Source organism: Barbatula barbatula (assembly GCF_947034865.1).
Source record: "Barbatula barbatula genome assembly, chromosome: 3".
Lineage (NCBI taxonomy): Eukaryota > Metazoa > Chordata > Actinopteri > Cypriniformes > Nemacheilidae > Barbatula > Barbatula barbatula.
This window is the reverse complement of record NC_136764.1, coordinates 10,265,501-10,289,751: the sequence shown is the minus strand read 5'-3', so window position 1 is coordinate 10,289,751 and position 24,251 is coordinate 10,265,501. Positions and strand designations below refer to the sequence as shown.

Sequence of the window (24,251 nt, the reverse complement as noted above, 5' to 3'; positions counted from 1 at the left end):
AGTGACGGGTTTCAACATGGTTAACAGTGATTTTGCTCCATCCTTCTGCCCTGGATGGGGCTCACGATGATGATGGTGTTCTATATTTAACCCTCAGTCGAGGCTTTAATGGATGTGATTTAATTGAGTCTGGCTGAAATGAGTTCGAGTGTGTGCTGAGGAAGAGCAGCTCTGTAGAAAGCCAAGTTTTTATGCTCTCTGTATAGTCTCCTGTAAAACTAAACAAATTTGTGTGTCTGTGTACATCATATAAATACTTCTGGGCTATGGGGGTTTGTGCATCCTCTTACATGTCAGGTTATGAACGGGACCGTGGAACAAAGGTTCAAGATCTATTTAATAAGGAGTATTAAATTCTACAGATCTCCCTTTATGCATTTGTGTCATATGCTTGTTATTACTGTTTTACATCTTAAGAGTAGACGCTGTAATAATAATACATAATAGCTGGACGTGACCGTGTCTGTGTTTCAGTAAGGGCTGTGAAATGACTCCTATTTCCTGCATTTTGCTGAATGGGAGGCAGTTAGTAAGAAAAGAGGCTTTATAAAGAACACTTTGCTCTCTGTTGGAAGATGTTGACAGTCCCTCATTGGAGCTCATGTTTGGGTTAGCGGACATGTGCTTTCTCTAGAGATTTGTAGAAGCTTTATTAGCATAATAAACATGGGCTTACATTACCAAAGCATTAATAAATATTACATACGCACAAATACATGTCTGTGTAATGTTTATTATATATAATATCAGTTTGTAGATCTAGTTACTTCGTGCACCTCAATCTTTCTCAGCTGTTCAATAAGACATGGGCTCTCATGTATCACATAGCACTGTCTTTTTACAGAAGACAATCCTCTCAGTTTACACATACACTAGGGGTGGGCGATATTATCGTCTGCGATAATATCCGGATTGTTGTGGTAACGATGTGCAAATTCTCATTATCGAGTATTTTAATTACTCCGAAAAAAACACTCCAAAACACGCATTAAAACTCAACACATTCAGAGGCTGCAGCAGGGCGTCACGTGATTGCTGTTGTATGCATACACGTCGTCATCTCTCTCACAGGTTAGCGCATGGCCGCACGCATGTTCAACACCGGTTAACGAATGTGGTTATGGTAACCATTTGACAGACGGAGACAACATGCTGACACCCAGAGCCTCGCAATCTACTTCAGATGACTTATTTGCTAAACGTGGCTCAAACTCACTTGCATCGAAGTGGTTCGGTTTTGAGAAAACTGATGTTGCGCAAAAGACGGCACTCTGCAAAGTGTGTAGGAAACATGTTGCTGTTAAAATTACCAACCATAGTAAGGAATACCAAGAGTATGAAAAGTTCCGAGACTCCGCTGCCCGAGAAAAGCCGACATCGGCTAAGGTACCTGCTGCACAACATACGCAGCAAACTTTAGCGGAGTCGTTTAGCGGAAATGTGCCTTACGATAAGAAAAGCAACAGTGGCAAGACATTACAAATGCTATCACCAAGTTTATAGCAAAATAAATGCTGCCGATTCAGTAGGTAGGGAAAGTGCCAAGTCGAAATTATTTCAGCTCAACTGCCCTCCCCAACTTCTATCATATATTAGAATTTCATCTTGCTTGTATGCTGTACAATTTACATTACAGCAGAGGTGTACAACTGAATGTTTAGTTCAATGTTCTTGCACTAATTCAATTAGTATTTTGTATGTCTTTGAATTGTTTTTACTTGAATACTTGCATGTTAAAGAAAATAAATAAGCACTGTTTTCATTCAACATGGTGCTCATCCGTGATTAAGTAACTCAGACTTTTAAAAACACATTTTTAATGGATATCGTCTAGTTATCGTTATCGTTAAAATCGCCAAAATTATCTAGATATAATTTTTTGTCCATATCGCCCACCCCTAACATACACACAGGTCTCTCTGAGAGTGAAATTCTCAAGTTGCTCAATGTGTCCTCATTTAGGACTATTTGCTTTTGAACTGAGGGAGAATAAACACAAAAAGACAGAAACACATTTTATTCTGTGCTTGTCCTGTCTTTCTGTGAGAAAGACAGATTGTGAGAGTCGAGAATGTGGAAGCATCATTTCTCTCTGCAGAAGAGACTCTGAGAAGAAGAGGACTGGGCTAAACAGGTATAGTTAATCCTGATTGGTTCTTTGAGATGTCGTCCTTTGATTGGCCGGAAATCATTGTTTATTGTAGACTGTATTGCAGATCTGTATTTTGCTGTTTATTTGACGTCTTAGAGCCTTTTATGTTTCAGTATTGAACTTTGAGCCGTCTGACATGTCCATGTGCTTCAGATGGACTGTAAGTGATACCTCAGATCATGTGACTTATTGAAGATAGGTGCATTTATTACTTTTTAAAGTAATCGCAAAAAGTCGTCATACACATTAACAATGGAGGAGGAATCCAAGTGGACCATCGGTGGACCTGAATATGATAAAGATTTAAGTGTGGCCTCACTTTTTATCAACCCACCCAGATGCATTGTGGTCCCGGTTTTCTGCATCCGGGCATCACTTGTCCTTCAGAAAAAGCTTCTTTGTCATGTTTATAGTTCGGGCCGCAGACTAGAAAGTGTATTCCTCGGTTCAGTTCATCTGCATTCTCTAGTTTATTTGTGTTGTTTAGTCTGGCTGTTAGGTGTCGTGTAGCGCTGTAATGACCTGTGTGTGTGTTTGTGGTGTCTTGTTGATGTTCTAGATTCAGGTGCATTATCCTGATTAGTTAAACCTTCATTACCTTTATGCTTTTTCTCATTTTGTTGAGTGTCCTCTGTCTGTCTGAGTATCTGTTGTCAGTCTTACTAAAGCCAAACTCTAAAAAAACCAAAGTTTTGATGTCATTTGTTAACCCTCTCTCTCTCTCTCTCTCTCTCTCAGGGTGAAGAATACTGGGTACAGGTCTACAGACTTGAACACAGTGATGGAGGAATTCTGGATCTGGATGATGTTCTGTCTGATGTGGCAGACGACAAAGACAGAGTAAGAGACAGACAAACACAAAAATACACACTCATGCACTGCTAACATTCTGTTCTAAAATTGGCAGCGCTTCCTATTCGCGTGTCTGTGTGGGTTTAGTAGTATATATTTTAGTTACAGGTATCGGATGACTCTTGTCTCACAATAACCATGACCTCAATTGTGCATGCACACAGACACACACTGCCTTAAATTCCAGTGTTTATTTTGTGACATCACTGGGAATGTTGTGAATCGGTGTTCTGCTCAAACCCTGCTCAAGAGAATTGTATTGATTTAAATGGAACCTATAAAGGTGTCTACTGGTATGTGAAGAATACTATCGGTGGGATGTAATTTGGCAGATAGGAACCAATGGAATATCATTAAATTCTATTGAAATATTGCCCAAACACACTGCAAAAATGAAAAAGGTACCGGATTGAACCATTAGAATTTCTGTGATGTATTTATTTTTATTGTATTTGTCAACCTAGACATTGCTCATCTGAAGAATTTGTAATTTTCTGTTTTCAAGAGTTCTTTAAGTGTGGAGAATATTCAATGTAAACAAAAATGTGGATGTTGTTCCTGCAGGGTAACACTGACCTCTTCTGGCCAAACATCTGCAGCACAACGTGCACATTTTATCATTTTGCCGTCCCAGAACACATGATATCGGCTTACCGAGACCACAAACACTTAGAAAGAACTGAGTGCTTTTGATGTGGTGGGTGTGCCTGGGCGTGTGTGTGCTATTTTAGTTCTCTGTGCGAAATAAAGAGGCCACAGATGTCTCATCTGTGTCTGAAGGAGCGTGAGCGATTCTTTTGCCAGCAGTCATGGCTAGAGATTTATAGCTGATATAATGAAAATATACCTTTACTATTATTAACCAAATTATGGGACTGTTACGTTTTGTCACATCCTGATATTTTACACTCATGTACCATGTGACTCAGACTGCAGCTGTGGTAACAGGAAACCCTGTCCGCAAACAGGAAGAAGTACAATAAATGTGAATCAGGCACATATATTCACACAATAGCGTAGAAGACAATGCACCGAAACATGCCGAAAATGAAAATTCTGTCATCATTTACTCAATCCTCTTTTCATTTCAAACCTGTATGACTTTCTTCTGCAGAACACTAGTGTTAGTGAATGGGTACCTCCATTGTTTGGTTACCAAAATATCTTCTTTTGTGTTTAGTTAAAGAAAGTCATACAGGTTTGAAATGACACGAGGATGAGCAAATGGTGACAGAATTTTCATTTCTGAGTGAACTATCATTTTTAAATGCACCCTAGAAATGTAAGCTGACAGTTTTGAAAACCAGTGTATAGTGTATATATGTTTAAACGCGTACAGGCGGACACAGACATAGAACAAATCAAAGTGAACTGGGAGTGCTTTCAGGCTACCCTGTCCTGGTTTAAACCTTGGTTGGGAGGAGAACGAGTGTGCACACTCAATACACATTTGCCCTCAAATGGAAACTCTCATGTTTTCTCAGCCTGGTTGTATAACATGTAAATAAATATGTGGGGAAACATTCAAATGTTTTTCGAAAGTAGAAATGAAAGTGAAAGTGGCCTATTTGTCAGTTATGGTGACCCATAGCCGAAATGTGACCTCTTCATTTATCCCATCCAGAGAGAAGTAAACACAAGCACAGCAAGCAGTAAACACAAGTACACCCAGAGCAGTGGGCAGCTTTCACTGCAGCCGCTGTGGAGCAAGTAGGGGTAAGGTGCCTTGCTCAAGGGCACCTCAGTTGTTACCCGCCGACCATGAGAATCGAATCGGCAAGTTCGACTCTATAACCATAAGGCCACGTCTGCCCCCTGACTGCCTTACAAAATGTATTTTGTTAGGCACCAAAGAAAACTCTCCTTTTGCTTGAGGACAGTAGATGGCGCCAGTGTTTCAGCTCTGACAACAGAGACATCCCTGCAGTTTTTCCCAACTCTTTCCTGCTCTCTCTCTCCGTTTGTGTAACTTCCGCTCTTTCCACATAATGCCCTTTATCCTCTCCTGGACAGGAAGATATCACCGGCGCAAAGCATCTTAACATGCTTCTGTATGTGTGGACGTCTCGTTGTTTGTGTGGATGTTTTCCCGAAGTCTTAAGGAAGTGTGACTGGTAGATTCTTAACAGGAAGAATCTGTGAATCACTGGTGTTGCATTCTGTTGAGCGTGTGTGTCATAAAGGACCATTGTGTATTTTTGGAGGCTCCATTGACAAATATGCAAGAACATAACTATGTCTTCAGAGGTCTATGATGAAGCATTATGTTTTTATTACTTTAGAATAAGCTATTTCTATCTACATACAACGCAGGTCCCCTTACATGGAATTCGTCATGTTGTTTGTACAGTAAACGGACAAAGTGCTCTAAAGAGCGCGTTTCATAAAAACATTATCTCCTTTGGCAAAGCAGCGAAAACGTGACGACATCTTCGTTCTGTGTCAGCCACTGTAGTGCTTCGAAAGGATGGGGTGGAAGGTTGCGACTCAAAACATCACCCCTAGATGCCGCTACATTTTATACAATGGACCTTTAAGAGTATGAGCAGAGTGTGACCTCACTTGCATTTAAATGTTGTATTTTGAGTGACATGAGCTCAAATGCTTGTTTCCTAAGCAACAGGGCTCACAAGGGATTAAAATGATATGCCACAAGAGGCCGAGCGTTTAGAGCGAGAGCGGTTCTACCTGGGTGGGTAGGGAAGTTGTTAGGAAAAGCCCCTTTAAAGAGCCTAGGAAGTGACAAGCTGAGTTTTGTGGCTTTTAGATCTTGTCTATTAGTTTTCAGGCTATATATATGCTAATGCACTCCTAAATGTGGATCTGAAACTATTGATGTCATTTTACCAATGTTTCTCCACTAGCTCACTAGAATGAGAATATCCTCTTACCCAATCTGAAAAGCAGCAATATGTTGTGAATTATATGTTGTCAAGAAACCAATGGATTGAAGTCTTTCAGTATATAAACAATGTTTAAGTCCAGTTCTTTCTCCTCTCCTTTTCTGATCTCATTTTCTCTCATACTCTCCTTTGAACCGCTCTGCTCTGATGTCCTCTCCTTCAGTTCAGACCCATCCGGTGAATTATGTTTTAAAGTAGGCTGTAGGGTACGAGTATGTGTGAGAGAGCGAGATGAGTTCAACAGATTGTAAAGTTCAAAGATCTTAACCTTAAAAGTGAGGAAACGAATCTCCTCTCGGGAAATATAAGAGCGTTCTCCTGGGAACTTCCTGTCAGCGTACTCCGCTCACATAGGCCGCTGTTGACCTCATTGTTTGTGTTAGATGTGTGCGTAAGATGTGATTTGTATAGTTGGGTCTGCGAGTTCTTGTTTTTAAAGTCATTATGAAGCACATAAAGTGATTTCTCAACACTGCTGATGCTCATCCAGCTGTGGAGACGGTGTTTGTGCGTGTGGGGGTGTCTCTGTAATACACAAAGTGTCATTTTTGTTTACATAAAGAGCACTGCAGCAGTTATTTGTAATGAATAAAGTTCACTGTGGTTTGGAATATTTCAAGCAGGCAGAAAAAGGTATTTATGTGATCAATTCTCTCTCCATCTCCATTGTTTCCCTCTTTTTCTCTGCTCTCACCATCCTTTTGTTTCTACAGAGGGAAAAGATTGTAGGCTATGCTGTGCTCCCTTGTGTGACAGGAGGTATATGTGTGTGTGTATTAAAAATACATTACCTGAAAATGTACATTTTCAGTTCTCCATGACCATGTCACAAAATACAAATGGGATGAGATGACCTGTGGTGGATGGGAAGAATATTAGTGAATTACTATTACATTTTTTAATGTGGCGAACCATTTCTTTAAAGAGAGAGTGAATGCTCGCACGCATAACTTAATAGATGTGTTTATCAAGTTTACTAATTAGATATACACTAAACCCCAGAATAGAGCGAGTGAGTCCCAGAGGAGGCGAGTTTGTGAGCGTGTGCGAGAGAGTACATTTAGTATTTAAGCCCCAATTGTGCTAAGGGCATATCTGTCTCCTGGGCATGTGTGACACAAGGATTCCTGTGGGGCTTTGTGTGTGTGACTGATGTGTATTTTCATCTTGTATATCAGATCAATTGAACCTCTTTGGCTGCACTCCACTGTTGAATGTTGGCGACCTCATTGAGCATTATAATAGCAAAATACTGTATGCAGAGTTTCAAAGACGCGTTTTTCTATAGTGCGCATTCTCACACACAGATGGGGAAAATGCCCATTCACTTGAATGTGTGTTTATAAGCGTCATGTTGGAAATAAAGCAGACGCTACTTTACAAAAAAGCATACACAAAACAGACATTAACGCTCATCCACTAACATACATTAAGCAATCATTCTTACTGAAGACACACACACACACACAAACACTGAATAGGAGTCTCCCCCTGTTGATTCTGGGTAATGTGCCCTTTAGTTGTTCCCTGTGATTGGTCCAGGCCACTGTCAGTTAGTGTCTGTGTAAGATGGACTGTTGGTGTCCCACACACTGAACCAGCGCCTCAAGCATTATTACTTATGTTGGCTCACACACACAAACACACATAATTAGGACCAGATGTTCACTTTGTAGCACGACATGTTTCCTTATGTCCTAAATTCCCCAGTATCTTAAGGGATGCCACAAGAGGAGCATAGCGCTCTACAAGAGGATGCCACACGCACACAAACAGACGCTCTCTTCAGAATTCACACAACTGTGGTCGTGAATAAGCACTGCATTTTTGAAAGCCCTCATTAGCCAGTACTGAGACGTATACGATTGTAATGATTTTTCTACACTAAAAATTACACCGAAATCAATAAAGTCGATCTGTGATTTGCATCCTAGATGATGCTTTGATGCTCCTGTAGATGATTTCCTCGGACGTACGTGCCTGGCCCAAAGTTAACTTCCAGTCTGTGTTTGTTGATCGGGCTGCTAGTGGCTAATAAAATAACTTTTCATATTTTATTTCATCTATATTAATATTTGATTGTATAATAATTGTTTTAAACAAACTACACTATAAAGTATATTTTATTTAATTAAATAAACAATTTATTAAATGGGTCACGTAATTTTGTCGCATTTAAGTTTAGTCAAGTAACCATTATCCTAGTGATAACCCCAAGTAATACTTGCTAGACATTAGGGATGTAATGCAGCGGCAATAGGGATCTACAATGGACCGAAGAGAGCAAACGTCACACCCTCTGTTCATTAAGTTACATTGGCTTCCGATAGTCACTCGTATCAAAGTCAAAGTTCTGCTCTTGGCTACAAGACCATCACTGGTTCGGCACCCCCATATCTTCACTCGCAGATACATACTTATGTACCCGCCCAATCCCTATGCTTTGCAAACGATAGAACCCTTTCTAGTGCCATCCCAAAATGGGAAAAAAACACTCATGTACATTCTCTGGATCGGTTCCACATTTATGGAATGATCTGCCCGCTGCTACATGATCAGCAGATTTTGTTGCCATCTTTAAGAATCGGGCGAAACGCATCTCTTCCGTCAACACCTGACCGATCAGTTCTAACTTCTATTTCTTTTCTACTCTTTCTAAATAAAAAAGATGAATCCTTAGCTTTGTACACCGTGGGTGGCTTTATGAGAGCAGTTTTACTGCACTTAGGCTTTTTGTTGTCCATATGTTGTTCCAATTACTTCTACGGTTTACCTCATTTGTAAGTCACTTTGGAAAAAAGCGTCTGCTAAATGTAATGCAAATGCAATATTAACGATATTCTGTTATCGCAATGGCAATATGGTCTCAATATTATCGTGGTCACTTGTCTGTATGCAACGATAGGTCTTCCGGGCCTAACATATGGAATATTAGAATTTTTTTTACGATGCAATTATTTTATTAAAGGGATTTTTAGGTCATTTGACCCATCTCATTTAACTCATACTTCTAAGCAACAGTTATGATTAGAGGATAAAGAAAAGAGGATGCTTATTGCACGTTTACGAGTCATCATTTCCCATTTTGTATAGTGCCATGAATATCGTATCGTGGGCTTTATACCCAGGTATTGTTGCTCGGTGAGATTTTGATATTGTTACATCCCTACTAGACATACTTTTAACTTGCTAGCTACATGATTTAGCTTTGGAATGGGTTGTTATATTTTAATTTGTTGTTATTTTGCTTGTTAAGTTACGTTTGGACTTGAAAGTTAAAGTAGAAATGAACCATCCAGTCAAGTTAACATTATTTATTAAATAGGTTTCCACTTCAATCAAATTATATTATATAGTAAACCAGATTAGTGTGACCATTTACATTTGGTAATTTTGCGGACGCTTTTATCCAAAGCGACTTACAAAGAGTTCAGGGAGCAATAAGCGATATGTCATAGAGGAGCAATACTACAATAGGTCCTAATACAAAGTTACTAGTTTCAACAAAAGCCACACCGCTACCTGTTTTTTCATTTTTCTGTCAAGTATTCACAGAAGAGATGGGTTTTAAGTAGTTTTTTGCAGGAAGACCAGAAAGGAGAGCATTGCAGTAGTCCAACCTTGAGATTAGTTGGAGGTGATGCTCTTTCATACAAGCTGAGATGTCTTCTAGGCAGGCTGTTTTGCGAGCTGCTACAGTTTTATCGTCTGGGTGAAACGAGATGTAGATCTGGGTGTCGTCAGCATAACAGTGATACAAGAAGCCGTGTGTGAAAAAAAGCAGCGGTCCAAGCACCGATCCCTGAGGGCCCCCTGTGATCATGTGGTGAGCAGTGGACAGCGAGCCCCTCCATGACACCCTGAAGGATCTGCCGGAGAGGTAGGATTTGAACCAGCGGAGAGGGGAGCCTGAGGTTGCTAGCAGTATCTGGTTATTGACAGTCTCAAACGCTGCAGATAGGTATAGCAGAATCAGTCCTGAGGATTTAGATTCTGCCATGGCTAGCCGCAGTGCTTCTGTGACCGATAGCAGTGCAGTCTCAGTGGAGTGGTTTTTTTGAAGCCAGACTGCTTGTCATCTAGTAGTTTGTTCTGGGATGTGTAGGAAGACAGAGCCATCCAGTACCGCTTGAGGGTGACGTCACCGGGTTGGTTGGCTTCCCTGAGTTCATCAGACACAATGGGAGAAACACTTTTAATTACATGACAGTGGAGGACATATACGTAGGAAAGATAACAGTTGAGACCTTAAATCTACAGAAAATGGGAAATTAAGTTTACTATATCATTTTTGATTGACGTGGAAACCTATTTAATTAATAATGTTAACTTCATTAAGTTTATTTCCACATTAAGCGTGCATGCGCAGTAACGTTTGCTTATGTTGTCACTTTCAAGCCATCTATATACTTTCTTTAGAAATGTGGCCTGTAATTTCTGACACTGCCAGAATTTGCGGCAATGACTGTGCTATAGTTACAACAGAAATCTGTTTAGTGAAACGTATGTTCAATATTAAATGTATAAATTATTGTAGAAGCCCTTTTGTGGTAGGTATTTAGATCAGAGCCATTGACAAACTGATTCTGGATTGTTGGACTGATTCACATTTTTAAAATAGAAATTGATTTCTCTTACTCCTTTCTCTCTGTTGCTCTCACGTTCGCTCTGCAGTTGGTGGCGGTGTTTGACGAACAGGAGCCGCACGTTGGAGGTGATGGGACCAGTGCAAGTTCAACTGGCACACAGTCACCCGATCTGTTCTCTGGAGAGCCATCCACCTCCAGCCCACTGTCTGCCTTTCAGCCTTACCTGCCCCACAGCGAGATAGAGGTCACCACCTCCACACTTCGAACCAGTAAGAGACAAAATGGGACTGTGTGGGTGTGTACTGTTAGCTGTCGGAATTGTTTAGGTGCATTGCCTGATGATTTCATATAGAGACTCATATAGTTCTTTTTTTCAAACGTATTTATTCTTAAAACCTTTTCCATTTTCTATCTCAGATATGCCTTTGCACGTTCGCCGCAGCAGCGATCCAGCATTGTTGAACCTGACAGCGGTGTCCTTCTCTGAAGCAACCTCACAACCCGAAGAACCTTCCAGGAAGAACCCCACACGCTGGTCCACCACTGCCGGCTTCCTGAAACCCCGCTTCTCCACTGGCACCAACAGCTTGGAGAGAAAGGTATAAACGTTCCTTAAAAACATTCTTTGAACCTTCATTGCGCATCATTACTCAACATACAGGGACATTCTCGAGAAATTAGAAGAGGAGATGGTAGTCACCACGCATGGCTAGACTTTAGGACTTTTACAATGACCTAAGCTTCAGTTTCTGAGATCATGTGCTATAAATGCCTCATCTTTAGTCGCAGAGGTCACACGTTTTATGATCTATATGAATATTTACTGTCATTTGTGAAGGGTTCATAACTCCATGTCTTTCAAACAGCGAGCGCTCCATTAACAAGCTACGTGATGGCGGGGGACGTTGTGCTTTGGGAGGGTGTGAGTTTGTGTGGCACATTTATTGTGTATGCGTGCACAAGTTGATTTAGTGTGCACACATTATCATTTCTGTGTCTGTTCTCCTTCGAGCAGAGTAAAGCTTAATGACAGTGTCACTCATAAATCTTCCCAGATATTGAGTTATGGATGGTCCCTCTCTCCCGTCCCTCCCTCGCGCGTTTAGGGCAGGACTGTATTTTTTCAACTAATAGAAGACTGGAATCATTATTTTTTTATTTTGTATTATGATTTCATGGCGCAAAAACTAGATGATTTAGCTTTTGGAATAGGTTGTTATATTTTCATTTGTTGTTTTTGCTTCTTTAAATTCACTTAACTGATTATTTTTTCACCGAATCTTTTTCTTTCCTCTCTTTTTTGCCACCGTCTTTAGGGGCGAGGCGTGGACACATACCGGAGCCTTCCTCGTGATGCAGGGCAGTGGGCCAATCAGAAGGAGTTTCAGCGCGAGAAGGCCCGTTCCTCACTCAGCGCCAACCATCCCATGGTGGACCGCTGGCTGGAGCGTCAAGAGCAGGTGAGGACAGTGAAACAAAAGACCCCCATGCGACCCAAATTAGAAGAGTATCGCTATGCAGCATTCTTTTTGAAGTGTTTGCTGTCCAAGATCAATCAAATAATACTACGAGTGTGAAACCTCAATAGCCAGTAATAGAGTTTCAAGTTGGTAAGAATTTGTTGTTTTTGTGTTGGCAAACAACATGTGGGAATTGGAAAACTTGAAGTGGAAGTATGGAGCGGAGCGATTCCGCAAGAGGAGACTTAACAACAACAAAATGTTATCCTTATTTATATTCTTTTGTAAGATTTTGTAATAAACAGAGGAATTCTAAATAAATAAGAGAGAAACCTAGTCTTTAACATTTATTATTAATATAAAACGTTATATATGTTTTAAAGGAAATGTTCTATGTTACCGGGCCTGGATGAGCCTCTATTAGCATGTGGGTGTTATATTGTGCTGTTGACATGAATGGAAGGATTGTGAAAGCACAGAATTGGATTAAGGGTTGAGTGTGTGTGTGTGTGTGTGAGAGAGAGAGAGAGAGAGAGAGAGAGAGAGAGAGAGAGAGAAGAGGTGGAGGAAAGAGGGGATGGGCGTGTGTGTGTGTGCACGCGCGCGCATGTTTCAGGTGTGTGTGTCTGTGATTAATCAAAAGGTATTATAAATCAGCGATTATAAATCACTCCCAGCTTTAGACTGCTAATGAGATAAGACTATATATAGCTCACTCTCTCTTTCATTCTCCCTCTGGCGCCGTTCCCTTTCCAGTAGGTGTTGCTGTAACTCAGTTATAATATTTTTCTCCTTTGTATTTCTCCCTAAACACACAGTCTGGCAGTCCAGTAAGTGCAGAGTGGATGGATAGATGGAAAAGGATGGATGGAAAGCCTGGAGCCTTTTCATTACAATATATTTCTCTTATATTACCTGAATATAATATATGAAAAGCAATAGCACGCCAGAGAAATGCGAATCTTAATATCAGCGTGGATGTCATTTGGCCATAATTGAGATGAAATTGAGTAAGCATGCATTTTGAATATACTGAATATATATTTTACTGACAGAATAGTGCCAGGTGAAGCCAGTACTTTTAAAGCGAGCGATCTTCTCCTCTCACCATCTTTACGTGCGGCTTCTATCATGTTATCCGTTGAAAGCAAAAATCTTACACACACATTTTTTTTATATCAGATAGTTGATCATAGGGCTGGACGATTTATCGAAAAGTATTCGAAACTGAAATTAAGAAGCTCTGACCGACGTCTCGCTCACATAAGTCATTTCTGAAATGCGTCACTGATCCAAAACTCAAATACTTATTACACAAACATGAAACCTATGTCTACAAAAAGCTTAAAATGTCTACTTTTGAATGATCCGATTCAAATGGAAATGACATATTCTGTGTTTATTTAAAATGCGTGAAAGACGGGTACAGTTAATACGAGATTCTTCCAGGTCTGCTCCCGTTTGGTAATCACAAGACTTTTAGTCCAAAAATGTGCATATTGTGAGATATAGATATACTGAAACACGTTTACTTCATATTTCTTTAGACAGACTGGTGAGTTTTAAGCTCCGTTCAACTATTAAAAACTCTGTTAAACGCCGTCTGATAGACTGGTGTCTCCAGGCAGGGTCCTAAAGTACACCCGATTCCTCACGAAACATGCAGACAGATGATTTGCTGATTTGTGTTGCGTTTTTTCTCCTGTCTTCAGTGGCAGAGGAAATGTTTCGAAAAAATAACACAAAGATGTCCATTATTTCGAAATGTTCAAAAAATAACCATAAATAATTTGTATTTTCTTTGATTATCTAAAAATAACATGAGATAAACCCACCTTTAGTTTATTTACACTACAAACCTTGTCAGTAATCTACGCGGGCAAAAAACTAAGAAAAATACAGCAAAAAAAAAAGAATCGTTCAATAATCGTAATCAAGAGAAAATGTTTAATTAAACAAAATTTTTATTTTAAGCCAAATCGCATCAGACGTGATGGTTTTGTCTATAGTAGGGGTGTATTGTATATCAGAGCTATTTTCTTCTCTTCCTTTCATTGTGTTTTCAAGACCTTTGGTCACAGAGAGGGAAATAGTAAGTAAACGTTACTGCACCAACTTGACTAAATAGAGAGAGAGTAGAGACTATATTCAAACATCGATTTTGTTCTACTTGTAATTTCTTGTGTTATCAACTTGTTTTCTTTGCAGTATTTGAGGTTTGAAAAAAATACAAAGCATCTATTCTGTTACTTTGACTTGTTTCTCCAGTTTTCGTTTTCTGCAAATGAATGCAAATAGAAACCATTTTTTGATTAGAAATTTCTGATAAAGTTGTTTGTAGTGCTAAATTCAGAAAAAACGAAAATAATTTTCAATGGTCTTTTTTTGCTGCTTTATAAAATGCACTGTATCGCAATGTGTCTGCAAAATGCAGACATTTAATATTAAATCAAATTTAATATTAAATATCAATAATCTATGCATACCTAAGTCACTTGCACTATTTTAGTCTAAATTATTATCTGTTCATAGCCACCTGTACATTAATGTTCATAGTATATAGCCATCTGTATATATTGTTCATAGTATATACCTACTGTCATATTTTCATAGAACATTCCTACTGCAAAATATTTTTATAGTCCATGCCCACTGTATTATATTCTCCCATATTGTATTCTGTATTTATTCTAATTGTATATCCTGCACTTGCTAACTGCACTTCTGGTTAGACCTAAACTACATTTCGTTACACTGTACTTGTATATGTGTAATTACAATAAAGTTAAAACTAATCTAATCTTAAAGAGTATTAAAGTGCTAAACAAACATGCTTAGGATCAGTGTGAAACTTTTCTATTGTATGAGTTTAATGAATTTAGTTAATTTAGAACTTAATTGATGTGTTTGAATGCTAAGGGAAGATAAATCCTTTCAAACTGTATCCAAAGAGAAAAGCTTCGAGTCTCCCAGCAGAACTCTTCACACAGGTGTGTGCCTGTGTGTTATTGAGCAGATGTGCTTGTACAACCTCCACAGGCCTCGTTGTGCACAGATCGTGATTCTTTGTTTATGATTTAGGTTTTATATTTGTGAAATATGTATCTGTAGTTTTTTTTATTGTGAGTGCTGTGCATTGTGGGTAAAGCTGTTTACTTCTTGCAGGATGAGGAAGAGAATGGCAGGATAGAGCCGGTGGGACATGCAGATACGTGTTTAGAACACATGGGAGTGAGATCACTAGAGTAAGTATTACACAGACACACCGGCTGACGGCAATGGTGATGTTATCTTATTTTATGTCAATTTTTTCTTCACGCTGTCAGTTTGATCTGCAGGTAATGAATCATTTTCCATCAAGTTTGAGTATAGTGACAGTGTAGTTTTGGAACCCTGAGATCGAGATCATTTCTCGTAAATCTATTTTCTCTCTCCGGTCTTTTATGGTTCCAGTGAAGGCTTTGTTGTTCTGTAGGTGAATGTTTTTATTTACAGCTGTGATGCCAAGTTTGTTAAGCATTTTGAAAAAAGAGCGACAGTTCTAACATTTATCTGAATGCAGTGACACAGCTAAAAACCTATCGCTACTACTGAATCCTTATATCTCCATATTTTGTTCATTTTATTTTTTGCAAAACTTCATTATTATAATTGTTTTCGTTTGTCACTGGGTTTTTGCAAATATCTAACTGTATAGTATTAAAAAGGTATTAAAAATCCTTTTTAACTTTGACAATACAGTATTAAATTTGTTATAAAGTATAGGGTTCCATTTCCAAAAAATGTGGACATCCAAGGTTTCAGAAGAACAGCAACGATAAGCTTTCCTCCACCTAAATATAAAGTTACAAAAAATGCCAGACTTTCATGTTGGGATTGCAAAACATTGTAAGTAAAACATTGTTTTATCCATTCTGGATGGCTTTTGGAAGTGTGCCTTTGATCATTTTATACTTCTTTGCTGCTTCTGACTCCGTCTCTGCACATTCTGACTCTTCCCCACATGTATTTCTGTTTTTGTAACTGTACACTCATTTAACACTCTTGTTCGCTCTTCTTTTTCCTTGTAGTGACATTGTAAAACTGGTAGAAGTGTCCAATGATGGAGGCCCGCTCGGCATCCACGTGGTGCCCTTCAGTGGGCGTGACCGCAGGTAACACCCTATGCGTGTATGTGTGTGATTTTATCCTATGACGATCAATACCAGGAACATACCAGAACAATTATTTGCCAGAAGGTTTGTTTAGAACGTCGAGTGTGAGATCACTGCTTCCTTTGTCCATCAAATGTGACATCATTGTATACAGTTGTTCGTTTGAATCAGAGCCATGGCCTTGCAGCTTGTGTATGTATTCTATTTAGACTATGACCCAGTTTGTAGGTGTTCTGACTAAACACTTGAGGTAACTACATGTTTTCCGCACTTTAAAGTGTCATTGAAACCTCCTCCGGCATACGAGTCTTTCCACAATATGGTGTGTATCTAAAAAGCATATGTATGGGAGCAAGCAGAAGACAAATAATCTAGCTAAGAGCATTAATATATCTTTGCGATCTGCATCTCTCTCTACGCAGTGAGCTCCAGCAACACAATGCAGAGATATTAAGAGGAAGAACATTATTTATCTTGAAGAATTAACCTTCGTTCTGAAGTGCTTTATGATTCTGCATTAGTTTCTGGCTAATTTGATTTAGCGCCATTTCAATTAATCTTTCACTTTGAGTGTATGATGATTTTGAGTGCAAAGCCAATAAATCTTAGACTCGCAAGCGTGTTTTTATGTGGCAGGACGTTGGGTCTTCTGGTGAAGCGTTTGGAACATGGGGGAAAAGCACACGTTCAGGGTTTGTTCCAGGAAAACGATTGCATCGTTCGGATCAACAACGGAGACCTGCGGAACGTCCGCTTTGAGCAGTATGTCTTGATCTTTGACCTCTGTGCAAAGTGCTTGAACATCTTTTTATATTTCTGTAATTTCACTCTAGCTGACATTGCTTGCTTTTCCCAATTTTTTTATAGTCCGTCAGTTTCTTGCTGCAGGTTGGTTGTTAAGCTCTTGGCTGTTGCTACGCTAACTGCATCCTTCCGTCGAAACCCCAGATGATTCTCTACTTGCTTTTTCATTCCATCTCCCATCTGTCCATTCATTCCTCTGTCCATCCGTCCATCAACGCATTCATTTCTATATACCTTTTCCCTTGTGTTGTGCTTTAACAGGGCTCACAATTGCACACTTCTTATATTTTATAACTTCATTTAACTTCAACCTTAATGTTTATGCATGTGTTTTGTATGTTCACAGAGCTCAGAACATGTTTCGCCAGGCTATGCGTTCTCCTGTCATCCTCTTTCACGTGGTTCCATCCTCCATGAGATCTCAATATGAACAGATATCCCATAATGAACACAACCCTAGGGCAAGCTTTGATGTCTCTGGATGCTTCAGCCCTGATTCCCTCACCAACGATCCGGTCAACAATGCTGGACTGGACCACGCCGCTCACATATTGGCACAACACAGGTCACATTCATCAGATAACCACACAGATACCAGCTCTCCCATGCATCATCCCAGTGGCCCAGCGGGGAAACCTCCATTAGGCCAAGCCTCTTCTCCTCAAAGAGGCTTAAGCCCCACCCCCACATCAGGCTTCAGTAAGAAGGTTGGGAGGAGACTCGGAATCCAGCTTAGAAAAGGTATTTCATTCTTCCGGTTAAATATTGAAATTGTTTATTTTTGGGTGAACTATTTGCAGAGAGTAATCGGAGTAAATGATACAAATCTACGAGAGGCAGTTATTCTTGATAAAATAAACGTTACACAATTTCTACCACTTGTTTGCATAATTTATTGTAAAATGTTGTGTTTGTGTATGTAGGATTGTTTTTAAACAATTAAAAATAATCTGACTGGCTTTCAAATACATGTGAAATATTTGATATTTCTTTCACTATGCATCCTGGCAGACTGAAATATGATTTATAATTAAAGCTAAACCAATAAATTCTGCGGTCTATTTGTGAGAATATTACTGATGAACGGATAGTGGGAGAAACTCGCTTTGTTATTTGGCAGAAGCTCTTTCCTGTGTGTGCATGTCCCTCCTGCAAAGGTGTGAGATGATTGACAACAGTTGGCACACGAGTTGGCACCTGTGTGTGGACAGGTGGCCCAGCGGGTGCACGGGGTGGCTGCAGGGTTACGGAACAGCGGTGCAAGGAGCGTTGCTAGGCAGCGCTGCGTGGCAGTGTGATGCGTTTCCATATGGCTGTCTGATTCTGTCAAGGGGTTTTTGGATGAGACTCACACACACTGGGAAAACTCACCGTGTTCTTTGTGTGGAGTCTAACTGAACTCTACCTGTGTTCTCTCTTTCACCTCTGTGGCCTCGCTCTCACAATCTCCAATTTTTCTTCATTTCTGTTCCACAGAAGGTTTAAGTCCAGGCTGTTGGGGAAAGGGGTCATACTTTTTTCACCGGTCACCCCTTGCTCCCTGTGGTCCAGATGGCTTCTCTCATTCCTGTAGTGTTTATTACCAGACCCAGAGTTTTTCTAAGCTGTGCACTTGTGCTGTTGGTTTGTGCAGAAAGACTACTTTTATGGCTCTGGTTGGCTTTTATGGCAATTTTTTCTGTCCACACTGTACGTAAAAATGGGACATGACACGACTTAATAATAGTAATAATAATAATAAAACCATTAATTTTCAGTTACTTGAATTAGATTTTTTCTAATGCAAGATTTTTCTTAAGCTTTTATCCTCACAATTGACGAAACATTACAATGAATGGTACACAAATTAAAATGTAACCATTTATTTTGAATGGTTATTTAAAAAAAAAAAAGCTTTTTGTGTTTTAAAAATCTTCTCTGATTTGGCTTTGTTTTTTCACTTAACTGGTAAAAAACTTTTTTTTGTGCGCTTTTGTTTTGTATGCCTTCTAAATCGCTTGTTTTCTGTCTTCATACAGGACCTGAAGGTCTTGGGTTCAGCATCACTTCAAGAGATGTCCCCCTGGGAGGCTCCGCCCCTATTTACGTGAAGAACATCCTCCCCAGAGGAGCCGCCATACAGGATGGACGACTGAAAGCGGGGGACAGATTGCTAGAGGTAAATACAAAGTTAAAAATATTTTATTTAAAAAAATGATCAAATGTTTGGTTACAACATAAGTGGCAAAATATTAAATAAAATTATAATTTGGTGCAGGTCAATGGGGTGGATCTGAATGGGCGTGGCCAAGAGGAGGTGGTTTCCCTGCTAAGGGCAACACCCATGGGCGGGACTGTGAGTCTCCTGGTGCTTAGACAGGAAGAGACATTTCTACCTAGAGAAAAGGTATGAACTGTGTGTCGGTATCAGGAGTCTCACTATACTTGTTTCACATGGTTATTTTAAATGTGATATTTTTCGACACATTGCTTCTGTTCACATTTTAAGCTCACTCATTGAGTTAACTACACACACCATATTACAACATGGAATGGGATGTCTTTTCCCAGACTTACATGAGACAGATGATTGAACCCTGGATACATTTATACAATATACATTTTTGTTGTTAGTGATAAGATTTTATTTCAGGTTATAAAAAGTTAATATAAATATAGGTCTTCCCTCCTTAGTTTAGTCTGGTAAAGTGGGCCACTTTATATCAAAATCAAAAATCGAATGTACTTGAATTTAATTGTGGTTTGGGTAATGTTAGGATTGTGCAATGTGGGCATTCATGGGCTCTCAGCTACAGTATAACCACATTATTACCTCCCCTTCCTTACTCTCTTTAGAACATCGAACCAGCAATACAGAACACAAGAGAATGGGTAAGAACCCCACGCACACATACGCCTCTCTTCCATGAGCACAATACACATTACATAATCAAGGAACTGTCAAGAAATGTTCAGGATTCAATACAGGACTTTTGTCAACGATACCACTAAAAAGTATTTTGCCATAGAAGCAAAACAATACATTTTAAAGGTGTCGAGTACTGGCCATTTTTTTATATTTTATACTGTTGTCTGAGGTCTACTTATGGCATTCGCATGGTATTTACATAAAAAAAATCAACAAGTAATAGGCGATTTTCCACCCTGGTTTTGAGGCCGGCTCGAGAAACGCTTTGTTTTTATGGGCGGGCCACATTGAAGACTTGGAAGTAAACTCTAAAATTGGAGACCAGTACTGGTGGACACGTGCTGTTCATGAAGGTTAACGTTACACATAATCAAGACAGATCAAGCGATCTCGAACAAAGCAATAGTGACACACAGTACAAATGTGTTTCACATAATATTGCTGCGCCATTCCTGTCGGATCCAATATTGACGGCACTGCATTGCTTTTTACTGCATTTGTTTCTTTGTGCAATTCCAGCCTATTCCTGTGCCTTGTTTACAAAGGAATCCGCGGTGAAATGAAGTGAACAAACTCTCAATGTTTGAAAAGCGTGAGCTGGAACTTCTTTAAAAAAGAGACTTCAACCACGCATTCCTAATATCAGAATCGAAAAGAAGGTGTTCTTCCACAACCAGTTACTGCACCAATATTTTGCATCTTCGACAGCATGTTTGTTGCTTTGTCGTTCTATCTTGTTTCACACCGCTTGTGTTATTTTCTTATGTCATGCATGAACCAGTGGGCAGGGTTACAAAAGTAGTCATTGATATTCTTCTGTGGAAGCGGTGTTCAACCTATCAATAGTTGGGTACATTCCATGACATGGCGTTGACTGGGCCGGCTTTCATGACGGGTTGTTGTTTCAATAACAAGGACGTTTTAAGTTCTGACACTTATAGGATTTTCGTTTAAGCACGATGACCTCTTTTATTACAAAAGCTCAAGTTAAAATTCATTTCTTAATTCACGACACCTTTAAAATACACGTTTAAAATATAAGAGTATAGCCACAAGCTTTAAGGGCCGTTCACACCTAGCATGATAACTAGAAAAGTGAAAACTGGCTATAATAGTATCAACACCAAAATATTTTTATTTGAATTGAATTGTTTTTTTTGTATTTGGGATACATTTTTAATCATTCATCAGATAAACAACACTTTAAAGGTGATCTCTGCGGTATCAGTCCTACATTTACATTGTGGTGAATTTGACTAGATTTCAATTCAAATTAAAATATAGAGCTTTCTATAGTTATTGTTATTGCTAGTATGGGCCTAATGTCAAGTTAAACCTTTAAACTTTGATGTAGTAACATCCCGTCTCTCAGTTTTGTTGTCATGACACTGTAAACTTGGTTACATTTGCACAGTGCTGCTCGAGGGTACTGAGAAAGTGGGGTGATGTAACTTTCTTGTTTATGTTGCCCTGAGAAGCAGGTTGTGTCGTGTTGAATCAGCAGATGAATGTTATTTTTGCTGCTGTCCACATACTTTCATAATGTCAGATGAGAAAAACAAGCCAAACGTCAGCGATGAATGCGTAGAAGTTCATCTGCCTGCGCTGTAGAAAAATTATGCAGAAATTATGATTTTACGCAGCTCTGCATAATAAGCTAGACACTTTTCATGAAAGATTTAATGTTAATACTTTGACAGCAATATTAACTTCTAATTATGCTTTTACACTATTTGGACACGCTCATTGTTTGCATGTACTCATTCAGGATATGCTTTTACACAAAGCTACTTACAAATGAAGGAACGTTTTGCCTTAAAGTATGCACCGTAAAGTTATACATTACATCCAGGTAGGAATAGTTTTGATTCCAGAGGTAAACGGCATGAAAGAGTTCTTATAAATGTATTTTGTAAGTTTCACCTCTAAAAAAAGTTAAAAGTTATCTTGCCCTTTTTTGTTTTTTAAGGGACGAACTGAAACGATTTTCATCACTACTTGTCTTTACGCAACAAATACTGTTGATCAAGCTCAACCTCGTATTGAACCCGGAACATTACTGTAATATGCTCCAAACCCACCACTTCTGTTGTTCTGTCTCACTGCTGTTTGTACATTAACCTCTCAAGCCTGATAAGATCTGCTCTGCCAGCGGCGGACAGAGAGAGCACGAGAGAACTAAATGAAAACCATCCATTTCCTTCTGAACATTTCCTGCTAAAGTGTGTGTGTGTGTGTGTGTGTTTCAGGGGTTGTTACAATAACGTGAAGGTGATTAAAGCTCAATAAAGATGGAGCGCTTTACAGCGCAGTCACTCAGTAAATGCTTGTTAGGACTGACATCTCTCTTTTCTCCCACACAAACACTCACACACTGACAGCTGTTAACATGAGGGAGTCATTGCAGAGGTCGTGAGAGCATTAGACCTAATGGGTTTATTATCTTTGTGTCTGAATCCAAGAGAAGGGTCTGACAGTCATAATTTCTTTTGATAGGCTGCCCTTGCAGCTTCATTTACGCATACCGAATTTCCATCGAAAGCAGGTGAACGTGAGACAGAAGAATGAGTGGAAAGTGGATTTAAAACATAAATTCCACTACATCTTGCCGTCCTTGCATGTTTTTTGCCTTTCACGCCTCTCTTTCGCCTGGACTGTAATAGTTTTGTCTATTTGTTGCATAATGTCGATAAAATGAGTAAATGAAGCAACTTTAAATGTTCTGTAGTGCGCTCGACCTACGGCAGTTCATAGACTTTATGGTCTTAACATTAAAGGGATAGTTCACCCAAAAGTGAATATTCTGTCATGAATTTCTCATCCTGTTCCAAAGCAAATATCTTCTTTTGTGTTGCACAGAACAAAAAACAGTTTTTCCTACTATGGTAGGAAATCCAGTACCTCAGAGGTGATGTGTTTTTGTCGGTTAACCCGGAAGTAAACGCCGCGCTGGTTCCCTCGACCGAAAGCCAATACATTTTTTCAACAGACTTTTGGAAGATCTCAAAAAATAAGCTCTGTGATTAACAAAGACAAAATGTGTAAACATTACAAACCTATCTAAATAATTTTCACAAATTAAACCACATTTGTTACTTTTGAAGCCGAAATACAATCAGCGGAAGTAAAAAGCTAACACGATGCTTTAAACAGACTACACTTAAGTCACCATGAAATCAAACAGGTTAGCAACTTCAACGTTTCTACTTGTTAGCAACAAGCGGTTTAAAATGGGTGTGTTTTATGTCATGGAATGAAACTATGAAAATATGAAAATATTTAAAGGTTTTGTTGACTACGGAAATGTCAAAAACCTATGAAAAAAAAACATAGACTTTGGAGCGATGGAGCCGAACTCCTAAAATGCATACAAAAATACGTCATCTCTGAGTCTCCCTATGGTGCCACAGGATTGTTGTTGTTAACATTCTTCTTTTGTGTTCAACCCAACGAAGAAATCTATGCTGTAAATAATTAATTCATGACATGATTTTACATTTTTTGGTGAACTATTCCTTTAATTGTCTTAGCATTAAAATATTAATGGGGTTTTCTAATGAACCTGTTGCTCCAGGGGGTCCTTGTTCACCCATTTTCATTCTCACAACTCTTTCGTTGCTTTTAAATAGTGATGTTTTATCTTTTAACAGATTACAGGAGGTTTTGTTTCGTTTGACTATAAAGGGGGAAATGCATTAATGTCACTCTCTGTCTCCGAAGAAGGTAGAAGAGGAGGAACTCGTCTTAACTCCAGACGGTACACGTGAGTTCCTGACGTTGGAAGTGCCTCTGAATGACTCTGGCTCGGCAGGGTTAGGGGTCAGCGTCAAGGGAAACAGGTCAAAGGAGACCCACGCTGATCTGGGCATCTTTGTCAAGTCTATCATCAATGGAGGAGCAGCATGCAAGGTTTGACTTGCATTATATTTTAGGACATGTTAGTTGAAAATGAGAGTTTAAATGTGAAAGTTATGAATGCGCATGGATGCTCTTCATCGTCGTTTTCTGGCATAGGATGGCAGACTGTGCATCAACGATCAGCTCATTGCAGTTAATGGAGAGTCGTTGTTAGGGAAGACCAACCAGGATGCCATGGAAACGCTACGCAAGTCCATGTCAACGGAGGGCAACAAGCGGGGGACGATTCAGCTGATTGTGGCAAGAAGAATCAGCAAACATATTGAGGTACACAAAAAGAGATGACGAGGATGATTCTAAAGGCTTTGAGTTTTATTACGAAACCATTTTACACTTGTCTCTTTAAATTTCGTGTTTTGTCTTTAACCTTTGAATTAGATTTCTCTGAAAACAAAACCCTTATCTCACTTTTTTACTTATTTGACTGGAAAACACAAAATGAGAACACACACATGTGGGCTTGTGTGCTGTTTTCGTGCATCTCTCCAGAGAGATCGTCTGATCCATTTAA

At 39.3% G+C, this 24,251-nt stretch overlaps 1 protein-coding gene across 5 annotated transcripts in view; it reads left to right on the top strand.

Moving 5' to 3' along the window:
• Positions 1 to 24,251, top strand: part of pard3ab (par-3 family cell polarity regulator alpha, b) — a 71,508-nt gene that overhangs the window by 7,448 nt on the left and 39,809 nt on the right. For 2 of the 5 annotated variants that reach the window (XM_079451386.1, XM_079451384.1), the window contains exons 2-14: positions 2,891 to 2,992; positions 10,582 to 10,765; positions 10,914 to 11,095; positions 11,813 to 11,956; positions 15,122 to 15,201; positions 16,027 to 16,110; positions 16,747 to 16,872; positions 17,261 to 17,655; positions 18,933 to 19,072; positions 19,172 to 19,300; positions 19,750 to 19,785; positions 23,546 to 23,731; positions 23,837 to 24,007. In XM_079451386.1, the coding sequence (XP_079307512.1) occupies positions 2,891 to 2,992; positions 10,582 to 10,765; positions 10,914 to 11,095; positions 11,813 to 11,956; positions 15,122 to 15,201; positions 16,027 to 16,110; positions 16,747 to 16,872; positions 17,261 to 17,655; positions 18,933 to 19,072; positions 19,172 to 19,300; positions 19,750 to 19,785; positions 23,546 to 23,731; positions 23,837 to 24,007 (1,959 nt within the window). Of the gene's footprint in view, positions 1 to 2,890; positions 2,993 to 10,581; positions 10,792 to 10,913; positions 11,096 to 11,812; positions 11,957 to 15,121; positions 15,202 to 16,026; positions 16,111 to 16,746; positions 16,873 to 17,260; positions 17,656 to 18,932; positions 19,073 to 19,171; positions 19,301 to 19,749; positions 19,786 to 23,542; positions 23,732 to 23,836; positions 24,008 to 24,251 lie in introns of all 5 variants that reach the window. The other 3 variants (XM_079451385.1, XM_079451383.1, XM_079451387.1) reach the window with 2 other exon arrangements.